General features: G+C 46.9%; 1 protein-coding gene across 7 annotated transcripts in view; it reads right to left on the bottom strand.

The window, feature by feature from the left end:
- Positions 1-16,947, bottom strand: part of RBPMS (RNA binding protein, mRNA processing factor) — a 182,432-nt gene that overhangs the window by 76,509 nt on the left and 88,976 nt on the right. For all 7 annotated transcript variants that reach the window (XR_003091851.1, XR_003091850.1, XM_025192065.1 and 4 more), the window contains exon 4: positions 10,088-10,150. Coding sequence is in view for 5 of the 7 variants with exons in the window: in XM_025192065.1 (XP_025047850.1) it covers positions 10,088-10,150 (63 nt within the window). In the remaining 2 variants the exon portion in view is untranslated. The remainder of the gene's footprint in view (positions 1-10,087; positions 10,151-16,947) is intronic.

Raw genomic sequence — 16,947 nt, 5'->3', positions numbered from 1 at the left:
GAGCATGTATAGGCATAGAGGGTCGGGCATATGGCAGGAGCCAGTGAGTAGGGAGGAGCAGAAGGGGTAGGATCTTTCTTTTTCCAAAATCTCCTCTCTTGTTGATTCAGAGCAAGTATTTTCTCCAAGATCTTCTACTTGTCAGGGGAATGAGACTCCTGTGAATATTTACAGAGGTAGGATGGTGAGAGATGCAAGTTCAATCTCATGCAGCAAAGCAGAGGATTGATACTAGCTCTCTCACCTTCTAGGTGAATGTCCTTGCTTCTGGGATATTGGAGAAAAAGGAGTATACCACCTCCTCCTCTGCCAGCTTTGAGAATCTAGCTTCAATTATTTTTCACCAGATGAGACGATTAAACTAATTAAACCCACATTTGCAAACAGTTTTAAGAAAACTGAAAATCGCCTACCTTTACTAAGCAGTGGACCTTAACAGCCTTAATCTTGCTGCATAGTCATTCATGGTGGTCTTCTTCTGTCTTACTGGCAGATAGTAGAGAGGATTACGATAAGGAAAACCTAAGTAGCACCCATTTTAGCTTAGGGTAGCCTGTTACCTCAGTGCCACTGAGACAGCAGCTGTTTGTAAATGGACACATATCTGTCAATCTCTGTGCAGTAGAACATTATTTACCAGCCTCTGTTGAATTAAAGACTTTCTGTTATAAATAATAATGGCAAGAATCATCTTGAATTGTAATATCAATTTTTCAAATGTAGTTCATGCACTGGATTTCAATGAGTTTGAGGAGTAGATGTTATTTTGATTTTAAGATTATTAAGGAAAAAAAGATGTGACATCTACATTTCTTAAGAACCATATTAACATTAATTTTAACTGATTAATGGATTTACCTCTAACCAGTTATACCATTTACCCTGTTAAATGCCTCATCATACATCAATGAAGATGTATGATCTAACGCAGGATGTACATGGTCACCTAATGCAGGAGGTATACAGTCCCACTAGGGGAAACGCCTTATTGGACACAGTGCTTGCTATGGAGGATGACCTGGTGGGTGATCTGCAGATACAAGGTAACCTAGGGGATAGCAACCACCAATTGTTAGAATTCACCATCTGGCAGAACGTGGGAAAGATAACTCGTAGGGCAGAAGTGCTAGACTTCAGAAAGGCTAACTTAAATGAGCTCAGGAAATTAGTAACTGAGGCACTGAAGAGCAAGAGAATTGGTGAGATGGGAGTCCAGGAAGGGTGGGTGTTCCTCAAGGGAATGATACTTCAGGCACAAAAGGGGACCATCCCAGTGCACATAGAGGGAGGCAAAAGAGCCAAGAAACCCTCTTGGCTGAACAGGGAAATCCAGGAGAGCCTAGGGGGGAAAAAAGAGGCACACAGACTGTGGAAGCAGGGGGTAGTCACCAAGAAGGAGTATATCTGCTTGGCTTGCACTTGCAGGGAATCAGTTAGGAAGGCCAAAGTGGAAGTAGAACTCAGACTGGCAACAAAAATTAAAGACGACAAAAAGTCCTTCTTTAGATACATACGGAGCAAAAAGAAGATGCATGATAACATAGGATCCCTACAGGACAGACTAGGGCAATTGGTAACAGATAGGAGAGACAAAGCTGAGCTTCTAAATTAGTTCTTTGCATCTGTATTCCTGAACAGGGATAAAGACATATCTCCCAAAGGGGCTATAGACAGGCACAAGAGGGACTCCAACCCACCAACAGTTAGTATTAACCTAGTGAAGGGGCATTTGGAGGAGCTGGACGTGTTTAACTCAGCAGACCCAGATGATCTTCATCCAACAGTGCTGAAGGAATTGGCCAGTGTCATAACAGAACCACCGGCATGGTTTTTGAGCGCTCATGGCACTCAGGATGGGCCCCAGAGGCCTGGAAAAGGGCCAATGAGGTCCCTATTTTCAAGAAGGGGAGAAAGGATGATCTGGGTAACTATAGGCCGATTAGCCTCACCTCTATCCTTGGGAAAACCTTTGAAAAAATTATTAAGGATCACATTTGTGGGAGTCCAGTAGGAAAAATTATGCTGAAGGGCAACCAGCATGGCTTCATAGCAGGTAGATCCTGCCTGACTAACCTTGTTTCTTTTTATGACCAGGTCACAAAATGCTTAGATGTGGGAGTTGAGGTAGATGTCATCTACTTGGATTTTTAAAAGGCCTTTGATAGTGTAATATCCCATTCTTATAAATAAATTAAGCAGTTGTGATGTAGATTACTACACGGTCAGGTGGGTGGAGAATTGGCTAATGGGGCACTCCCAGAGGGTAGGGGTGGACGGGTCATTTTCGGCCTGGAAAAATGTGGGCAGTGGAGTTTTCCAAGGTTCGGTCCTTGGACCAGAGCTGTTCAATATCTTTACTGGTGACTTGGATGAGGGTGTGTAAAGCACTCTGTCCAAATTCATGGACAACACCAAATTTAGGGGCAAAGTAAACACATTGGAGGGCAGTGAACGGTTTCAGGCGGATTTGGACAAGTTGGGAATGTGGGCAGAACAGAACAGGATGCAGTTTAACAAGGATAAGTGCAAAGTGCTGCATCAAGGGAGAAAGAATCACCAACACACCTACAGACTGGGAGGTGACTTGCTAAGCAGCAAAGCAGCAGAAAGGGATCTTGGAGTCATAGTTGACTCCAAAATGAACATGAGTTGTCAATGTGATGAAGTGATAAGTAAAGCCAACCTCACTCTTTCACGCATTAGAAGGTGCATCACAAGCAGGTCTAAGGAGGTGATACTTCCCCTTCATGAGGCATTGGTAAGACTGCAGCTGGAGTACTGTGTTCAGTTCTGAGCACTGCACTTCAAGGGGGATGTGGATAACCTTGAGAAGGTCCAGAGGAGGGCTCTTTGCATGGGTAAGGGCCTGCAGGTAAGATCCTACAAGGAGAGACTGAGGTACCTGTATCTTTTCAGACTCCACAAAAGAAGGCTGAAAGGGGATCTTGTGGCCATCTACAAATTCATTGGGGGACGGAGGTAGCAAGGAATAGGGGACACTGTTTACCAGGGCGCCCCTTGGGGTTACTAAGAACAATAGCCATAAACTGATGGAGAGCAGATTTAGATTAGACATTAGGAAAAATTTCTTTACGGTGAGGGTTGCCAAAATCTGGAATGGGCTTCCAAGGGAGGTGGTGCTCTCCCCTACCTCAGAGGTCTTTAAGAGGAGACTAGACAAGCACCTAGCTGGGCTAATCTGACCCCAGCACTCTTTTCTGCCTAGGGCAGGGGGTTGGACTGAATGATCTACTGATGTCCCTTCCGACCCTAAAAATCTATGAAATCTATGAAGAGAGTAAAAAAGATCACCGTTGGTAAAACTGAGGAATGGCTACTGCACCTAGCAGGCATCTGGTGAGTTGTGGGTTTAAGACGAGAGTCCGGGTCTGTCTCATGCTGACTATTCTGGGTGCAAAGTTACAGCAACACTGAGTATGTTTGAAAACTCCACTCTATAAAAACTGAGATAAACAATCTGTTGAGAAATAGGATGACTTTGCAGGGCTCTGGGTAACACCCGGGGATACAAGATGCATCAACAGCAGTACAGTTCACATTGCATTATTCCATCTATGGCGCACACTGTCACTATTCCCAGTGTGTTTCTGTCCACTATCTGTTTCCTCCCCAATGTTTTTAGAAGTTGGACATGCCTGTCTTTATTCACAAGCAACATGGTTTATGTTAACGTTTTTTAATCTTGTTGCCTAACTCACTCCAGTCAAGACAGATCTCTGTTAAAAGCTAACAGTGAGTGAGGTAGGCAGAGCAATCTCTGAAGTCAATGTACATAAATGATGCAAGTACTTACATAAATCAGCTGGTGCGTAATAAATCCATGTGAGAATCCTGACAGGCATTACCTCATAGTTCATGTAGGTTCAAAGGTAGTACAGAAGGATGATCCTTAGTGGTGTTAACCACCAGAGCTCTACTGAATTAATGGAGCTATGCAGATTAACACCAGCTCCATATTTGGCCTGAGTTGAGTTTGGTACTTAAAGTGAGACTGCAACCTCTTTCTATGTAGAACAAATACAGCATATCCTGCATGCCTTCTCCAAACTCTCTCAATGAAAGTTTCAGACAGAGTGAATGAGATCCTCAGGGTGTGGATGAAAATGCTTGTAGCTACTCCCATCAGAATGTGGGTCTAGGTTCATTATTTTCTATTGGAGTTTTGGAAATAGGTTGATATGGCTGTAAATCAAGGCATTAGCATTACAGCCCCCCATCACATGTCCACTGCACCTCCATCAGCTTTCCCATGCTGGACTACTAGTTTAAAGCAGGGCCCTGCAAGTTTGCTAGGATTGGCGCTGAACTGTAGTAGAGATTAGTATTTTAAGTGTTCTTATGGGGCAAGTCAGAACCACCACATCACAGTGGGTGGCAAGACATTATGCAAAGCTCATTTTGTGGCTCTCTGCTCTGCCATTTGAAAGAAATAGTCTCTACCCTGTTCCTGTCCTTTGGGACAGACTGAAAGGCATTTGGCAGCTCCTGTTCTTTTACTCGCATCCATCCAATAGTTTGGGGGACACTCCTGTGCTCAGGGCTCTGCTTGTGCTGCCTGCTAGGCTAGAGTCAAAGGCACAGCATAGCTACTTGAAAAGCACACCTCACAACATAGCCGGGATCATGAGTGGACACTGATGGCTCATAATTTTGCAAATAAAATGTAGCCAGCTACATACAGGTGTAACAGGATAACTCTAGGTTTTAAGCATACTCTCATGACAGCACTCCACCACCTTTTCTCTGGGTACAGAAAGGCATGCATTTGTAGTATTCCAAAACCTGAAGTATTGTGGGATGCAGGAGAACTGCTAAATGGTGCAGATGTTTGAGGGAGTACTTCAACATCCAGAGCTTCAAAGATGTTCCTCTTTGTGAATCAGTTTTAAAGCACTTCAACCATTTTTAAGTGCTTCTTTGGAAGTGAACCTCTGCATCCTTACTGCCCATAGTGCTTCAAAGACACGTGGAGCACTTCCAACCGTGTGTCTGTCCATGAACAAACACAATTGCATCAATCAGGAATAAGAGGCCATTGAAACATTACATTGACACACTTTCCTGCGTTTCAGAACTACCCTCAAGGAATGAGGAGGATATGACACACATCCTGGAGCTCATGTAACACAAGCATGCACACATAGTGTTTGCCACCCTATGGAGATGCACTTGAGCCACCTTGTGCTCATGCAGTAGGATACAACCTTGATTAAGAAAACAAAGGGGCTGCAGCCCCATGAGCAGGGATGTGCAGTTTGAGGCACCTCAAAGTCTTTTTTAGGTGCTGCAAAATCACACAGCACATGGTAATGTGTTTGCTGCACTGCATATTTGGAAATTCTGGTATCTAAATTAAAAAGCCAAAAAAAAGGTGGAGTGGTACACACAGCTGCAGCGTGCGTCACCAGAAACCAGAGCCTGGCCAGTCAGAGTCATGCTCCAGCTACTGGTCAGGCTCTGTGCACCTGGACTGCTGCCAGTGCAGCCCTGGGAGGTCCCAAGGAACACAGGTAAGGCTGCTAGGGCCAGTTCAGGTGCTGGCCCAGCCTCCCCTATCCCACTCAGAGTAACTCGCCACGTGCTGCAGGGGCAAACCTGGGGATAAGTAGCAGTGGTACAACCTGGGGAGACGCATGTTTGCGCTAACGGGGGCACATCCAGGAAGTCTGTGCCAGAGCCAGGCATACAATGCAGCCCTCTTATAGGTCCCAGTCTAGTGAACTTATGTAGAAGAAGTCCTATTATTATTTTCTGTTTTGTTCATAGTCCATCCTCTGCACTGAGGCAGCGGTCTGGTAGAATGAATAGCATATAATCATACAGGAAAAGCACACACCAACTGCTGAAACTTCCTTAGCCTGACGAAGGGTTTTTGAACTCGAAAGCTTGCTTAATAACTATTCTCCAACTATTTGGGTTGGTCTAATAAAAGATATCAGATTCACCCAAGGAACCTTGTCTGCCTATGTCCTTAGACCAACACGGCTACAACCTACACCCCTGTAGCATATAATCATGCAGTTACAATCTGGTGCATGAGGTGGCAAATCAAGGCTTCAGAGGCAGCCTGAATTTTGCAATTCCCTAACCTTTAACCTATTGTTAAGGATAACTGAGGTCCTTCGTAATGGGCTAAGGAACAGCAGGGAATGCAACTTCCCCTCATCACCAATGGATACTGTTTTACTTGTCTAAGTGCATACAAATAACATGACTCAAGCCACTGGGATGGGTAAGAGTGCAGCCATGTTGGCCACTACTGAATAGATTTTGAACATAAAGTAAAACTATGAATTTGTTGCCATCAGCAGATTCAAGAAACTAAAATTAATCTTAGATTTTCATGTGCACACTCAACTAATATATTCAGATATCTCACAGATGACCAACATGCCAAGTGCCTTGGGAGGGCTCAGTTATGTGAGGTGGCCTGACATGTTCTACCAATAAGAAAAATTAGATGCATAAAACCCACTCAAACTTGAATTAAGCAAACACGCTGGATTCTCCTTATTGTAACTTTGTAAGGCATGTGTAAGACATAACATGTTACATATATTAAACAAAGGAATTGTATTGAAGATTCATTTTGTTGTGTGGCCCCCAGTGTGGTGCCGCCACCCCCGCCCCCAATTAAGTGGCCCTCTACGATCAAAACTGGGAAATCCTTTGGTCCAGATGTTGCAGACTGCACAGCCAAGCACATAGACATAACACACACATTCCTAAAGCCAACAGGGCTGAGTGCTTGAGTTTTGTCTCTGCCATATTAAACATAACTTTGCTCTGTCATCAGTCATCTTGGGCAAACTCTCAGTTACCCCAAATGTACATGAGAACAATACCTACTTCCCAAAGAGGGCAGGAGCCATCACAGAGCAAGGCCTAAGGGGTGTGGTGTGCTCAGGATTATTAACACCAGTTAGTACAAGATCTCCTGGCTTCCAACCAAGCACATCTTGCCATAGCTAACGTGCATGCGTGGTGTTGCTGTTGCTGCACCCAAATTTTGCTTGGAGATCTGGCTCTAATCCTACCATCCAGAAAACTGACTGCGGCTGAAAGCATGCTCAGGTGTGCTGACACATTTGGACCCATGCAAAGCCAATGCATGCTTGGGTCTGCCAGTGCCTTTGGAGCAGCACAGGGTAAATGTTCATGCTCAACTTCTGAACCATGAGGACAAGTGAATAATTGGAGCGCCAGCACATTTGAAACTGTACAGGGACTGGCTTGCACTTGGGGCACTGGCAATTTTGGGCTGGTTTGTACCAGCATCATCCCTAGCTTTTAGTGGTGCTTTCTGAGTGCAGAGACAAAATATGCACTGCTGAAAATGCTAGGAATGTAAACTGAGCTAGTCAGAATTATTTTGGGTCCCTGACTTTTTTCCTGAAGTGTTAGGCCTTGGTAAAAGTATAAGATTATTGGAACAAATCTGATTCATACCTTTTTCATGAAGATTACTTAGCGACTGAGCTACTGGCTAGGACTAGGCAAAGAACCATTTTTTAATTTTAGGAAATGAATCAAAAAATAGGAAAAAATATTGGGTTTAACTTTTTTATCTTACCAAGTAAGAATGCTATAAAATTTCATTTTGTGCTGAGTAAACCATCCATTTGATTGGAAATGAAACATTTCATTTTTGGGCCCCAGGAAAGGACAAATTAGGGCACTCCATGCACAGATCAAAGCAGTGACCTTGATCAAGGTTTCTCGCCTTTTAGGAGAGTGCCCTAATTACAAGGCTATAAGGTATTCTGAGGGGAATCTGTCTTGCTAATGATGTTCAGTTTTGTATAAAATATTTATTATTCATTAGGTGTAGGGTTCTGGACAAGAGAATGACTCAATAGCTGAGTGGTTAAGGCACTCCCCCACAAAGTAAAACACCTGGCCTCAAAATGCTGCTCCAACAAGTGTTTTTTCATGCAAAGTAGATCATCATCAGGAAAGACCTACCCTGGAATACACTAGAGCAGTGGCTGGCAACCTTTTAAGACTGTGGGCCACACTGACCCAGTTCGAGTCAAAAGTCGGCAGGAAGGGGTAGGGACAGGGAACAAACAATAGCACCCAGGGGCCACATGGTTTTCCCAGCAGCGGCACAGGAAAAGTGCTTGCTGCCACCACTTTTCCCCATGGCAGCCTAGGAAATATTCCCTTACTTGTTGCTTTTCCTCAGGCCTGCAGGGGAAAGCAGCTTCTGACAAAATCCCTCACTGCCAAATGTTGCTGAAGCCCCATCTCTGTGGGCTGAATCAACTGGCTCTGTAAGCCATAGGATCTGGGTCACAAACCCTCCACTATAGTACAGCTAGGTCACTCTTATGGGAAATGTAGGTTCAGATGCCTTCTTGAGTCAGTGCCCTATCCTTGGAGTTTTGGGTGACAGAGGGTTAATATTACTATCTCCTCTACTAGCAATTTTGTGAATCTTGCCTCGGGACTTTTTTTTTCCTAGCCAGAAGTATTTGGAAAATTTACGTCAAAACTTCAATTACTTTCGGGATGACTGATCCTTTTTTTTTTTTTTGGTCAATTTATTATTCACCTCAAAATTTGCCCAGCCCTGCTTCTGGTATCATGGGCTGCTTGTACATGCCACGGAGGTTTAATTTGGTTTAGTTGTCCCTAAATTGAAATGGTGGGTTTTTAAAAACACTGCTTCAATTTAGGAAGAATTAAGCTGAACTAAACCCCCGTGGCATGTACACAAGGGTCTGGCCCTGATCCTTACCTGCCTCTTTGGTGGCGGGGGACGAGTTGCTGTGGGCCGAGCAGTCCCTTAGCTGCATGGGGGCCCCCCAGGCGGCACCTGCCCACAGGCACCCAGCCTGGGTGGTCCCAGGAGGCGCTGCAGCTGCGGAGGGAAGCACTGGGCCTCTGCACAGCTTGGGCAGGCAGACAGGCTCCAGGGAGAGAAAAAAAGAAGAAAAAGATCAGGTTCACCACTTTTTCTTTTTTTCTTCAGTGGAGCTTGTGTGCACAGGCTGCCGCCAGGTCCCATGGTCCCTAAGCTGCACAGCAGAGCCCACCAAGCCTCAAGCACGTTGTCTTCCAGTGCCCTGTGCACTTTTTCACTTTGTTAGGTAGAAAATTAAAATGCTTTGGAGGTGTTTTATCTTGCTACGTACCAAAGTAATTTAAAGCGGAATACGCTGCTGAGCATGCAAACAGCAATGTCATTAAAGTGATGCAAAAGGACATTTAAGCTGCTTTAAAGGCCAGTTTTGTGGCGTGTACAAAAGCCCGTGGGGCTTTTCACAAGTTGCCAGAACCCAGAGAGCACTTGCAGAAAATGGAAAAGACTTCTAAAGACCTTCTCTGACATTTTTTTAAGGCTGACTGATTCCAGGGCATCCCAGTAAAATGAAGAATGTGAACAGCAAAGAAAGAGAGAAAGTAACTAATGAAGATTGTAATGACAGTTGACAAATAGCAGATCAGGAAATACCTGGGAACATGGAATTATAGAAATGAACATGAGCAGAAGATACACATCCCTGTGCTGAAGAAATGTAGAGACAACCAGAAATCTTTTCGAGAAAACTGGGCAGTGGAGAATTAAAGGAAAAGAGAAATACATATATATACACCGATCTTCTCCCAGACCTTCAAAATGATAAACCAGTAAACCACACTACAATTCCTAGAAAAGAATGTAAATTCTGTAAACATGCACAGGCAAGGAAAAGGAAAGTCAATAATAAGCAGAATATTTATGAAGAGCAAGCTGCATCTGGCCAATAGTAACTTCTGTCTGGGGCAGAGCTACATTGTAAGTGCAAAAAGAGAATGCAATAAATGTAAAATATCTTCACTTTACTAAATATTAGATAGGACATCTCAGTTTGTCTTACAGGAGTAATCCCATGTCTTGCATGCAGAACTCAAGATGCAGACTGATATCAAGAAGGTATCTCTCTTCATATACATACAGAAGTTGTACCTGCCTACAATGTCTCCCTTCCATGCTGCCCACCCCAGCCCTCTCCCACACACAGAATGAATATTACCACCACATGGTAAAGACCTGTTGCTCAGAGTATCAGGTACTTACATTCAGAGCATTCTTAGCAGCTTCTGCTTCAGAGCGACTGTCAAAGCTGACAAATCCCACAGGCTATGAGAAAAAGAAAAAAGATATGTCAGGAGATGGGGAAACCGTTACATCATTTGGGAGAGGGAGTATCGCTTTTAGTTTGCAGATACAGTGTGATACACCTGTACCTGCAGATACCGCTGTGGCATCTCTCCTGGCTGTACCTCTGCCTTAGAGACACAGCGGCCTAACTGCAGATGTCCCTTGTGGACTTTTCTTTGGGTACTTCAGCTCTTTCCACTAACTCTCTCTTGAAAATTAAAGCGTGGAGCCTCTGAAGCACAATGGCTGTAGAGTTATAATATTCTGCTTGACTTGAACAGGGCTGTCCGATTTGTAAGTGCCTGGAAGCTGCATGCCGCATGGGTCTCACTAATGGGGGCTGCACTAACAGAGGTCATGGGCCCCTCAGGCTGCATGCCATATATGCACAGACAGATACTGTTTCATCCCACTGCACTAAACACAAGTGAGTGCTCCCCCAACTTGCACCACTAAGCACAAGTGGGCAGGCACCTCCACCCACTGCCCCTGTGCAGTGCAGCACCCCACTTCACTTGCAGCTCTATGTAGATTCTCTTACTGAACCATACCACACAGATGATCTGGCCTACTGGCTCAACCAACACCATGTGCTAGATCAAGGAGCAGAGCAGAAGGGCAAGTGGGGGGCAGTGAGTGCAAGATCCCAGATGTGGCTGCAGCTGAATCAAAGGACAGCAGTAGCCAGGTGGGAGTCCAGGGGCTGCAAGTCAACTCTTCACAGGCCACATACAGCCCACAGGCCACCAGTTGGATAGCCCTGGCCTACAGGCCTAACCAGTGTGTTATAAACAGTACTTTGCAGGCAGTGCGCAGGCCAGTTCCTAGGCCAGTTTGTGGGTAGTAGCATAGCCTATTACCATACAATGGTGGGGATGCGTCATACCCTGCGGCTTCCTGCCTTGGCCCCAACTGGTGTTCCCTTCCCTTGCACCACTCAGGCCTCCACTCAGACGGAACCCCTGGCACCAGGGCTGTGGGGGCTGCCTGGCACAGCTGCCAGCAACTGGGAAGGGGAGCAAGGTCACCCCCACCTATGGTGTACGGCCCTTAGTGAGGTTCCTGGAGTCCCAGGTGACTGAGCTCCAGGCCCAGGTAGGCAGAATTTGTGCCATCAGGGCCCAAGAGTAGGAGATTGATGACTACTACAGTCAGGCTCTTTTCCTGAAGACTGAAGAAGAGAAGAAGATAGAGGAGAAGGTGGCCAACAAGAAGGCTGGCTGAAAAGACCTACCCGGAGCTACCTGGAAGATGGTAGTCTTAGGCTCTAGGATATGCAGGGCTAGGGCTGCCCCTCCTCTGGCATTGCACAACAGGTATGCTCCCCTTACCATGCAAGAGGAGGCTCTGATGGAGACACTGGAAGAGGAGGTGGGCAAGTCAGTGAACTGCCACCCCTAAGAGGAGAAGCAGGGTGATGGTGCTGGGGGACTCCTTCCTGCAGGGCACCAAGGGACCCATCTGCTATTCTGACCCCCTAGCCCCTGACGTCTGCCGCCTCCCTAGGGCATGCATCCGGGATGTTGCAGAGAGGATCCCTAGGCTCGTCCAACCCTCTGACCACTACCCCATGTTCCTCATCCATGTGGGCACGAATGACATGGCCAGGAGTAAACCAGACAGGGTCATGAGTGATTACAGGGCTGTGGGGGGCTGGGCTCAAGGGTTTGGGGGCACAGGTAGTCTTTTCCCCTGTGCTCCCAGTTGCAGGCTGCTGACCTAGGAGGGAAGGATGCGTTGAAGAAGAGAACTGACAACTCTGGTGGTGGTGCTACTGAGAGGGCTTCGGTTTCTTCAACCACAGTGCACACTTCAGGGTGAGAGGAATCCTGGGAAGGGATGGTATCCACCTCACACGGAGGGGTAAGTCTCTGTTCTCTGCCAGGATGGCCAATCTTCTAGATAGGGCTTTAAACTAAGATCGCCAGGGGATGGGGAAACACTGACTGGAGCATGCCCGGGTACCGGCACACAAGAAAGCTCCAAAGTTGGGGACACTAGGAGAGCTACACTTGCAAGAGCTGAGGGAATAGTTTTCCCTCAGTGTGACAGGAAATCAAGGGTCTCAACTGGAGGGAGGACTGAGGCACAGTGAGAGAGACCTAACTGTAGGTGTATACTACAGACCACCAAACCAGGGGGAGGAGTTTGATTTGGAGTTCTCTCGAGAACTGGCAGAGGCCGCACGTACATGGGACATGGTCGTCATGGGTGACTTCAATTACCCAGACATCTCTTGGGAAGAACACTCGGCTAAGTCAGATCCGTCGCATCGCTTCCTGACCTGCATCAAAGAGCTATACCTGATTCAGGAAGTGCACAGGCCAACTAGAGGTAACTCTCTCCTAAACTTGGTCTTGGCCAAAGGAGACAATCTGGTGAGCGACTTGAATATAGAGAGTAGCCTGGGCGACAGAGACCATGAAACCACCACGTTTACTGTCCGTTACAAGGCAGGAAAATCAGCTAGCAGTGTTGAAGTTTTAGACTTCAAAAAAGCAAATTTCAACAGGCTCAGGGACCAGGAACTGAAGGTGAAAGGAGTGAATGAAGAGCAGTCAGTCCTCAAGGACACAATCCTCGAAGCCCAAAAGAAGTCCATTCCCACGTGGAGGAAAGATAGCAGAAGGGCTGGTAAAGCCTCTTGGCTTAATAGGGATATCGTGGTCTTTTTGAAAAAGAAGAAAGAGGCATACAAACACTGGAAGCTCGGGACAGTTCCCAAGTTCTCAAGAGAAAACTGAACTCCTGAATGACTAATTTGCTTCGGTATTTCACTGGACTAAGGGGAAAATCATACTAGATAAGGTTCAGAATGGGCATGGTGGGAATGACTGCCTTTTTACTATTGATGTTGAGCTGGTGCATGATCAGTTAGAAAGTTAGACTTTTATAAGTCAGCAGGACTGGATGAACTTCATCCGAGAGTGCTAAAGGAGCTGGCCAAAGTCATTGTGGGACCTCTGACGAAACTCTTCCAAAACTCATGGCACTCGGGGGGAGGTCCCTGAAGACTGGAAGAGCGACAGTGTTGTGCCCATCTTCAAGAAGGGGAGGAGAAAGGACCCGGGCAACTCTAGGCCAATTAGCCTAAGTTCTATCCCAGGGAAAATCCTGGAAAAATTAATCAAGGAGTCTATGTGTGATAGGTTTGCAGAAGGTAGGATTCTGAACAACAGCCAGCATGGCTTCATTGCGGGCAGGTCTTGTCTTACCAATCTCATCTCCATCTACAACCAGGTAACTCGCCACCTGGATAAGACACAGGAGGTTGCTCTAGGCCAATTAGCCTAAGTTCTATCCCAGGGAAAATCCTGGAAAAATTAATCAAGGAGTCTATGTGTGATAGGTTTGCAGAAGGTAGGATTCTGAACAACAGCCAGCATGGCTTCATTGCGGGCAGGTCTTGTCTTACCAATCTCATCTCCATCTACAACCAGGTAACTCGCCACCTGGATAAGACACAGGAGGTTGCCATTGCATACCTAGACTTCCAAAAGGCCTTTGATTTGGTATCTCATGATGTTCTCACACGAAAATTGGAGGATTGTGGGCTTAAATGCTCAACAGTTAGGTGGCTAGGAAGCTGGCTGCGGGGTAGGACCCAGAGAGGTCTAATGAATGGATCTGTGTCATCCTGGTGAGAAGTGGCCAGTGGTGTCCCTCACGGGTCTGTGCTTGGTTCAGTGCTTTTCAACATCTTTATCAATGATTTGGATGTGGGGATGAAGTGCTCACTGGCCAAGACACCAAGTTATGGGGGAGCTGTGGTCACACTTGAAAATAGGCTGCAGATACAGGGGGACCTAGAAAGGTTGGCAAGTTGGGTGGATCAGAACCAGATGAAGTTCAAAATTGAAAAGTATAAAGTGCTCCATCTGGGGACAAACAATTCCTAACATACTTACAGGCTCGGTGGCGCCAAACTGACTAGCACCATGACTGAAAGGGACTTGGGGTTATAATACACCATAGTATGAACATAAGCCATCAGTGTGATGCTGTAGCCAGCAGGGCAAACAATACTTTGGCATGCATCAATCGATGCATCTCAAGCAAAACCAAGCAAGTGATTCTTTTGCTTTACTAAACATTGGTGAGACTGCAGCTGGAGTACTGCATCCAGTTCAGGGCACCACACTTCAACAAGGATGTGGAAAAGCTTGACAGAATCCAGAGAAGAGCCACCCGTATGACTAGAGACTTGCAAGGCAAGCCATGCGAGGAAAGGCTGAGGGACTGGAGTATCTTCAGCCTAAAAAAGAGAAGGCTGAGAGGGGACTTGGTAGCAGCTTACTGCTATATCAGGGGAATACATCAAGGGCTCAGCGAATAACTGTTCACCAGGGTACCCTTGGGGGAAACCAGGAGTAATGGCCACAAACTCCTGGAAGACCATTTCAGGCTTAACACTAGGAAAAACTTCTTCATAGTTAGAGTGTCAAGACTGTGGAATAAGCTCCCTCCAGAGGTGGTGCAATCACCTACCCTGGAAATCTTCAAGAGGAGATTAGACAGTCACTTCACTGGGGTCACCTGACCCCAGTTGTCTTTCCTGCCTAGTGCAGGGGGACTGGACCAATGATCTTGCAAGGTCCCTTCCAGCCCCTTACAATCTGGGAATCTATACTGGCTTCCCCAGTCAACCTCTCCAATGGTGTCAAACCAGAGCTGGGCAATTTATGATTAATTGCAGTGTGGAGACCAACATGTAGTACATGGACTCTGGCACCTCAGAAGAGGGGTGCAGGACATAAATTCTGTACCACAACACATAAGACCTGCACCTGACAGCAGCCACAGTACACTGGCTCTTTGCAGGTGTCTTGAAAAAATGCTTTGGTGCTCTCTATGTCATTGCTCCCCTCCTTTTTGCCCTACCTGGTAATTCACAGAAAAGCAATGACTGAATAAAGAACTCTTGGCCCTTGTCTACACTGCAGCCAAGGCAGGTGCTACAAGTCCTGGGAAGGGTCAGGCTGCTGGGTCTTTGACCGTAAGGTGGACTTCTGGTCTGTTTACATGAGGTCATGTTCAAATTAGGATTGGAAATAAAAGGGCAGCCTTTTATCCCTGCTGGCATAAACACAGTAAACCCAGGGGAAAAGAGACTTTTCATTCCAGACTACAGTGATTGGATGAAAAATACTGCAAAGATTCAGTGTGACAAGCCAGAAGAGGTTTTTTAGAAAAGATTTGTGAATTTATTCACGATTACGGAGATAACAGCATTGGCCCCTGTGACAGGACTGGCTCTGTCGGCAGTCATGATGCCCCTGGTGGCCTCCTTAATCCTTCACCACTCCAGGTCCTCAGTGTACTTCCTTGGTGTCTTTCCTGCCACAGCTTGACATCAATGTTACATTACCTTGGGAGACTCTCCCCACCCTGAGTCCTGGAGTGATTCTACTGGTACTGCTCTTAGTCAGACTCTTCATACTTATCTCTCTCTGGGGCTTTGACCCCTCAAGCTCAGTCTCTCCCTTTTTTTCCTCGGGCTATCCCTCTGGACATTAGTTCTCTGACAATGGGCCCTATTGGCACTAATCACGGCCTCCACATCCATGTCTCACAGATACTCTGTCTTGTGCACCAGGCCCTCTGGTCCAGTGCCCTGGCCCACCAGGTTCCTGACCCTGCCTGGATCACTCTGTCTTGCACTGGGCCTCAGGCCCTGTAGTGGGTTCAGCCCACTGAGTCCCTAACTGCAGGACCAGTGGCAACGCATAGGGGAGGCATGGGGGTACATGTGCACCTCCTGAGAGTGCTGGTGCACCCCCTGACTGGCTGTGCTCCCCACTTAGGCGATGGGCTGGTGGGGCAGACGCGAGCGACAGTGCCCCTCCATGAGTGCCGGCTGTAGCGCCGCAGCCGTTTTTGGGATCACTGCAGCTGCTTCCCAGTCGGTGAGTTTTGCCGCGGGGCAACCCCCTCCCCCACACTGGTGACATTGGTTGTAGGGGGATCCCACCCCAGTCAATGTCCTGTCGCTGGAGGGGCATGTGCCCCCCCAACTAAGGTGGCACTAGTCATCCATGTGCAGGACAGCTATCTCCCACCTCTAAACTACTTAGCTTTAGCCTCACACAGCCCACTGTGTCCCATACCCTTCCAGGGATGTCTGTGGGCCTTAGCCTGTAATGCAGGCTGCCTCCCAAGACACCCCACTCATGGCCTCCACGGGCTCTGTAGCCACACCCAAATCTTCAGTACTATACCACCTAATACTCAACACACAAAGCCCTCCTGGATCTCTCTGGATTTCATCAAACTCATACCCTCTATCCTCTGTCTCCTTGCAGCTTCCTGGAATAGTTGTGATGCCTAAGTTCCCCTCCAGCAGCTGAAGCTGCCAGAAGCTTTAAATCAGTAGCTACCAGGACCAGACTAATAAGCCCTTTGACTCAGGAGACAGGCTTCTAGCAAGCCAGAGCACCACCCCTTCTGGTCACACGGCCTCCATCTTGCCCAGGGGTTTCTCATCAGCCCAGCACTTGGCCTGCATTGGTCTACTGCAGTCTGTTCTCAGCTGCTGAAGCTTATGCTGCTGAACTGCAGGCATTCCCTCTCAGTTGCCTGGAGCCCTTTCTGCCTATGGGCCTGTGGCCAGCTCTCAGGCATTCTCCTGCTGCCCTACAGCTCCCATTTTGGTTTCTTCTGGTTGCCAGTTATCCAGCAGGTACTTCTACACATGACCTCCATGCTTGACATTCTCTGTTCAGAGAATGTCAACCATCTTAATGCTATGATCTCAGTGCATAACAAGAGAAGAATGT

The sequence above is a fragment of the Alligator sinensis genome, unplaced genomic scaffold, assembly GCF_000455745.1.
Source record: "Alligator sinensis unplaced genomic scaffold, ASM45574v1 scaffold803_1, whole genome shotgun sequence".
Lineage (NCBI taxonomy): Eukaryota > Metazoa > Chordata > Crocodylia > Alligatoridae > Alligator > Alligator sinensis.
The sequence above is the reverse complement of the archived record's forward strand: the minus strand, read 5'-3'. Positions and strand labels throughout refer to the sequence as shown.